Here is a 7,518-nt window from a genome sequence, read left to right on the forward strand (position 1 = left end):
GGAAATTGGGACCGTTAGGCGTGAGGTTTATGGTGTTAGAATTTGTTCTTTGGTATGTAATATGGGCTAGGCCAAAAAAAATACATTATGGATCGATTTCGGATATCCAACGGATAACCCGCGGGTAGAAGGTAAGATCCTAATCCGTGCCCCGCCCGACTTTGGATCTGACCCGTGGGTCAAAACATATATCCATACTCGGCTCCGTCAGGTCGGATATCCGACGGATATCCAAGTCCACGGGTCAAATTACTATTCCTAGATGTGGATGCTGCGAATGGCCGCGGAGCTGCATCCGTTTAATAGAAAGAAATATGAATGTACCAGCAGCCACTGCGTGTCTCCCAGAAATTCTGAAAGCGGCTCTGCAAGCGGCTGCGATTCTAGGCCAGATTTTCAGATTTAGGGCTAGTTTGGGAAAAACCCATTTCCTGAGTCATTTCAATTTTCCACGATCGTCCGAGAAGAAGGATCCAGAGGAGTGAGCAGCCACAGGCCCACAGCCGCATACAGCAGCCGAGACGTAGCAACAGGTCGTGACACTCGCGCACGTCAGCACTCAGCCACTCAGCACAGCCACTGACCCGTCGCCTCCCCGGCTCGCGACCGCATCTCTCTCGCCCCTTCCAAGTTCCTAATCGCCACCGCTGTCCCCAACCAGCAAACCCTAGCCCTCATCGCCGGCGGCCATGGCCGAGACCGTCGACGACAAGATCAGTTACTTCCAGGCTGTCACCGGCATCTCCGACACGGACCTCTGCACGGAAATCCTCGCCGCGCACAACTGGGACCTGCAGCTCGCGGTGTCCTCCATCACCGCCAACCCCTCCTCGCCCTCCGCCCCGGTTTCCACCTCCTCACGCGACCCGGCCCCTTCCGCCCCTTTGGCAGATGCGGAGTTCGTCGCGCCACCGCCGCCGATACCGCCGCCGCCTCAGCAGCAGCCGGGGATCGCGTGGAAGCTGGTGACGCTCCCCTTCTACGTGGTCTCGGGTGGGGCCAGCCTCGTCGCCGGCTCCTTCCGCCTTGGCGCCTGGGTCGCCGGGGGCGTGCTGTCCCGCTCCCTCTCCCTCCTCGGCCTCGCGGGGCAGGCCGGCAGCGGCGACCGCCTGCTAGAGCTGCCGCCGTCAGCTGCCGAGGCGGCTGACTTCGTCGCCGAGTTCGAGCGCGAGTGCGGCGCTGGCCGCGGCCCGCGCTTCGTGGCCGAGGGGTTCGCTGATGCGCTGCAGCGAGCGCAGCGGGAATTCAAGCTTCTGTTCGTGTACCTCCACTCCCCTGATCACCCGGATACCCCTGCCTTCTGCGGCGGCTGCCTCTGTGCTGAACCGGTCGCGGCCTTTATAGATGAGAACTTCGTTGCGTGGGGTGGTAGTATCAGAAGGACCGAAGGGTTCAAGATGAGCAACAGCCTGAATGCGTCGAGATTCCCGTTTTGTGCTGTGGTCATGGCTTCTACAAACCAGAGAATCGTGCTATTGCAGCAGGTATGATGTTGAAATGGTTCTGGTTAGGTCTGGGAATAAGTTTAAACAATCGTCTAGGTTGGATTTGGCTGCTGTGTTCGGTAGATTTGGGACTTTGGGTAATTTTTGTGATCACATCGAATTCACAACGAACATGTTTATGTGAAACCGATAGATCATGTGTATTTAGATCACCAATGCTTACTATTAATGTCTTAAAGGTGTTTGTTAGTTTAGACTTTATCTATACCACTATATAACCCACCACTTTAAACTTTGCAGAACCCAGCCAACCAAATCACTCTCACCCCCATAACCTCTATTAAATCTACCAAACAAATTGCACTCAGACTTAACACACCATCAAAACCAACAGTTTAAATCGCTGGATAACTCCCTCTGCCTTACTCAAATTCAATGGACAATATAATATTGTTTAGATCATCTCTCATCTATTCCCCTCCCCCTGCCGCCCCCTCTCCCTTTCCTCACTCGTGTTGCCGCCACCAACCCCGCTCCTTCCCAGGATTGTAGTGTTAGCATGGGCTACATGCTAATAACCTTTAATTGGTGAAGTTAGCCTATCGTTATTCTTATGTAGTTGGTGCTGGTTATAATAAGGAAGGAGAATGCTGTTGCCTCTGGCAAGATAGCAAATGTTAGATTGTCTTATAAAGTTATAAATGCTAATGTTTACATAGCTAAATTAGGTATTTGGAGTGTTTGCAGTATAGTTTTTGAGTTAAATGTAGATCTCGTATTTGAGATGGCGGCAGTTGTTATAACTTCAAGCCTGTCTGAAAGAGAATACTTCATACTGCCTCTTTAGTTAAGGCATGCATCCATATCATGAAGTGGTTCATAGATTCTTATCTCCATATCATAAAGAGAATACTTCATACTGCCCCTTTAGTTATAAATGGTACTCTGACTGACCGTCTGATGGAAGGGCTTATTCATACTGTATCTGTATCTATATACTAAGTCTGATGTATGTGATCTCAATATCCATTCATACCTTATCCGACACTGCTTGCACTATCTGTACCCAAATTTGAATTTGAGGAATACTGTAACTATCTGAATTCGTATCCATAGGTATCCTTTTACACCCCTAGCTACGTATGAATATATCACAACTTTTTAGTAAACAAGGGCATTAGTTCCATTGTTTGCACATTGAACCACATTCTGTAATATTTGCACCCGAATGCTGATGATGCCATGTTGCTTCATTATGAATTTCTGATACCATTAGTGTGACGTTTGTTAGCACAACTTGTATACCCGTTTTTTTAGCAAAATCTTGTTTGATATTTTTATGTGTATCCCTTTCCTCCATTGTCACAGGGGCTCACATCAGTTTTATTCAAAAGATTGATCTTTTGTTATGGTTGACTGAAATGAAGCATCAGTCGGAAACTACTCAATAGTCATTGATGCATCCAACGCCTTTTATGCTTTTGGTCTTGCTATTGTTTAGAATATATATGACTCTATGGTATATGTTTGGCTTATAAAGCTGTTGAAATGTGTTGCTTTTACCATAGAGTTGTTCTGTATTGGTTATATTCAATGTTTGGCATTTAAAAATGTCAGGATTGCTAATAAATTATATATTCATGTTCCTAAGGTTGAAGGGCCCAAATCACCTGAAGAGATGATAACAATTCTTCAACGTGTTGTTGAAGAATGTGCTACATCACTCGTTGCTGCCAGGATTGAAGCTGAAGAGAGACTAAACAACCAGCGTTTGCGTGAGGAACAAGATGCTGCTTACAGAGCTGCACTTGAAGCTGACCAGGTACCTTAAGCTCTATGGGCAGTGTGCATCACTGATTTGATTACTTAATACTCTGGCCATTCTAAAGTGTAAGACATTTTGTCTTTTCTAGATATACTACTTTTACTATGTATCTTGGCATAATGTATATCTAAGCGCATAGCAAAAGCTATATACCTAGTAAAGTCAAAACATCTTATAATTTGGAATGGAGAGGGTAGTAGAAAAAGCATGCATGTTCATGTATAAAATGAATGTATGGCTGGAGGGTAACATGGACGTCTGTGACTGATGACATTTCTAATTTTTAGTTAAGAAAGTTGTACCTTCAGGTATTATGTTTGTGCATTAAAGGAGTTTAGAAACATGCACCTCATTTTGTTCTACTATTGGTGTTGAGCTAATCACACATCTTTTTGGAATAATATTACCAGGCCAGGGAACGTGAAAGGATAGAGGAACAGGAAAGACGTGAAAGGGAGGCTGTAGAGGCTGAGAAAAAGCGTAAAGAAGAGGAGGAAGCTGTAGCAAGGGCAGCCCAAGAAGCAGCTGAAAAGGAAGCTGCTCTTGCAAGGAGGAGGCAAGAGAAGGCCATGGCTCTTGGAGCTGAACCTGAGAAAGGACCAGGTGTTACTCGGGTATGTCTAAGCCTCTATGCTTTGTGTCTTTAAACTACCTTTTTTTTTCTCCAATTCTTACTACAAGATAACATGTTTCATGTTGTTCTGATTTGGAAGTATTTGTCAAATATCACTTGTACCTTGAAATTTCTGTTTCCTATACGATATATTATACAGTAATTGCAATGGAGCCCTTGTTATCTGAGTTAATTGTTAGTTTTGGCTACAAAGTGCCTGAATTTGATGTCTGCATATGCACTCTGCATTCTCTAGAACAGTAGTTATCAGGTTACACTAGTATAATAGTGTGTTCATGTATGCCAACTCTTGTGAAACTAACTGGTAGACGTTCTGATGATGATGTTGCAGGTTCTCATAAGATTCCCAACGGGAGAGCGCAAAGAGCGGAGATTCCATAGTTCTGCAACCGTCACTTCCCTCTATGACTACGTCGATTCTTTAGACTGCATGAAAGCAGAGAATTACAGCCTAGTTTCAAATTTCCCACGGGTCACATATGGTCCAGAGAAGCACTCCCTGACACTGGAGGAGGCAGGCTTGCATCCGCAGGCGAGCCTGTTTATCGAGATAGAGCAATGATGCTATAGAAAAACCGGAACTTGGAAGTATAGGTGCTCCTTTTTCCGAATTTGTCCAGTAACAGTTAAGGATTTCCAGATGTATTACACACCACAGGTGCATGCTTGTTCATGAAATAAAATTCGCCCTCACCAAGATCAGTTGACTGCAGCCAGGTCTTGTGAATTGTGATTCGTTTGGAAAGCCTGCCTTGATTCTGTCAGCCAAAGCATGACGACCTAATTTGCCTATCCTTCCGTAAGACATCCTCAAGAAAGGAATTCTCCCTGGCTTCTTTTAGCAACTAAGTGACTCCAGGGTAAAATGGATTCGCAAGTTCAGTTGGATTCAATTTGGGTAGGCATATCAAGCTTCCATACATTAAGAAAACTACTACTTTTTCTCTATATATATATAGACCACAGTTTCTGCTTGATAGTTGTTCAAACACGTTCAAAATCTTTACAATGAGCATTAATTTAGTCCGACTTGAGCACGGCTTGACCCATTGTCTACTGGACCTATGTTGGCTTGGTCCAATCATCGTGCTATGTCTAAGTCTTAGTTGTGTCACATCAGCATAAGTCTCACACGGTCCGATTTCATTTTTCCCTGATTTTTCATTAAAAAATATTTATTTTTATAGTTTAGTATAGAATATGAAACACAAAAACATATGTGTTCTATTGCTAATGGATGTGAATGTGGAAAGGAGCCAAACAACCATGATTTGAACCAATATTAGAGATGTTTGATTTGATTTGCAAACAAAGCAAACCACTGGCTTGCCGCTTTGTATGTGATAGCAATATATTGTACCTGTAGAGCACCAAAATGGTACACCGGACGATCCGACCTATAGACCGGATAGTTCGTGGTCCGGACGGTACGCAGTAGCAACACGAACGGTCCTCGCGCGCATAATCAATTAGGGTTCCGGATTTCAAGTGAGATTTGTTAGCAAAACCTGCGGGTTTAACTCGAGAACTGACTTGTAACGGATTCAGACCTTCTCTCTTTATATAATTCCCTTTATATAAATGAAGGGTTACCACCGATTCAACCCCCACGATCGATCCAATCAAATATATTTACTAGTTCTATCTTATCTGCATCGTTCTTTCCATTCCATAGGAATATGAGTAATCTAGCCTTAGTTTAGATCTTGTTTAGTCTTCCACAACCATCACTCTTCGACTCTATGACAATTAGGGATACTCCGGATGGCCTGCCGATCCCGGAGCAACCCCCGGAACTCTCCTCCTCGACAGGATCTTGAAAGGGAAATGGGCTTAAACATTTCCTATAACCGATTTTGGTGGTTGACGTCCATCACAAACCACATGGACTAATTAGTTTGCCTAGATGTCTTTTATCTCAGGTGCATAAGGTTCAACACAAACCAAGAAAAAAATTAAGTTGGGGACTCAACAAAATTTTGGAGCAAGACTTGAGAGTGTGCTGACAAGTGGTGCACCAGACAGTGTCCGGTGCACCAGGCTAAGCACCAAACGAACTCGCCACTCTCGGGTTTCTTAAGGGCGCGCTCCACTATAATTCACCAGACTGTCCGGTGTGCACCAGTCATGTCCGGTGAGCCAACGGAGCAACAGTAACCTGGTGTCAACGGTCGACTGCCAAAGTAAACAGTGCGCGGCAGAAGTCAGAGCAAAGAAGTCAGAGCGTGTGGCACCGGACTGTCAGGTGCAACTACAGGACAAACAACTTTAACGGTCGACCGCTCCAAACCCCAACAGGCGTGCTGACATGGCGCGCATCGGACAGTGAACAATACCTGTTTGGTGCGCCACCAGACTGTCCGGTGTGCCCATCGCCAGCAAAAACAGCCAACGACTAGGAAGTGGTTGGAGGCTATAAATACCCCAACCACCTCCTTCAATGGTATCCAAGCTTTCTGAACTCCACATTCATTGCAAGAGCAAAAGACTACACTCCAAGACACATTCAATAGATCAAATCCTCTCCAAGCCTCCAAATCAACTCAATTCATTAGTGATTTGAGAGAGGGTGTTTTGTGTTCTTTTATTGCTCTTGTTGCTTGGATTGCTTATTCTTATTCTCATAAGTGCTTTGTAAAGCTAGCAAGAGACACCTAAGTGTTGGTGATCCTTGCGGGGTCTTAGTGACCCAAGTGATTAAGGAGAAAGCTCATCCGGTCTAAGTGACCGTTTGAGAGAGGGAAAGGGTTGAAATAGACCCAGCCTTTGTGGCCTCCTCAACGGGGACTAGGTTCTTTGGAACCGAACCTCGGTAAAACAAATCACTGTGTCCACTTGTGTTGATTCCCGCTTGATTTGTTTTCCCACTTTCTTCTCTCTAAAGTTCCCTTGCTATTATTGATTTGAGTTTACTCCCAAAAGTTATCCGCATTGATTGAGCAACTCTAAGCAAGCTAAGGAGAACTATTTTTCGAACTCCAATTTAATTCTAACGCTAACCCCGACCTTATTGCGTGTTTAAAGTTTATAAATTTCAGGTTTCGCCTATTCACCCCCCCTCTAGGCGACTTTCAATTGGTATCAGAGCCAATGTTTCATTAAGAGTCTAACAAACTCGAAGTGATGTCTGGAGATCACGCCAAGAGGGAGATCGTCATGGGCGAAAAGGCCATGGGCTTAGGAAGGACTCTATCAAGAGAGTCCGGCGACAAGTACAAGGAGGAATCCTCTTCCTCCATCAAGTCACATAGGAAGGGTGACAAGAAGAAAAAGAAAATGAAGAAGGTGGTCTACTACAAGACCGACTCTTCATCACCTTCCACATCAGGCGCCGAGTCTACAACTTTGAAGCGCCACGAGCGTAAGAAGTATAGTAAGATGCCTCTTCGCTATCCTCGCATTCCTAAACGTGCTCCTATACTTTCAGTACCCCTAGGCAAACCACCATATTTTGATGGTGAAGATTATTGTATGTGGAGTGATAAAATGAGGCACCATCTAAGCTCACTCCACGAAAGCATATGGGATATTGTTGAGTTTGGAGCGCAGGCACCACAGGTGGGCGACGAGGACTACGACTCAGACGAGGCCGCCCAAATTAGGCATTTTAACTC

General features: G+C 45.1%; 1 protein-coding gene across 1 annotated transcript; it reads left to right on the top strand.

Moving 5' to 3' along the window:
- Nucleotides 1-541: 541 nt before the first annotated feature.
- On the top strand, nucleotides 542-4,601 carry LOC100282935 (fas-associated factor 1-like protein). The gene is given in 4 exon segments (NM_001155840.1): nucleotides 542-1,484; nucleotides 3,097-3,267; nucleotides 3,681-3,884; nucleotides 4,236-4,601. Coding segments are annotated over 4 exon segments (1,401 nt in total). The 5' UTR covers nucleotides 542-689; the 3' UTR covers nucleotides 4,467-4,601.
- The last annotated feature ends 2,917 nt before the right edge of the window (nucleotides 4,602-7,518 follow it).

Source organism: Zea mays, chromosome 9, assembly GCF_902167145.1.
Source record: "Zea mays cultivar B73 chromosome 9, Zm-B73-REFERENCE-NAM-5.0, whole genome shotgun sequence".
Taxonomy (NCBI): domain Eukaryota; kingdom Viridiplantae; phylum Streptophyta; class Magnoliopsida; order Poales; family Poaceae; genus Zea; species Zea mays.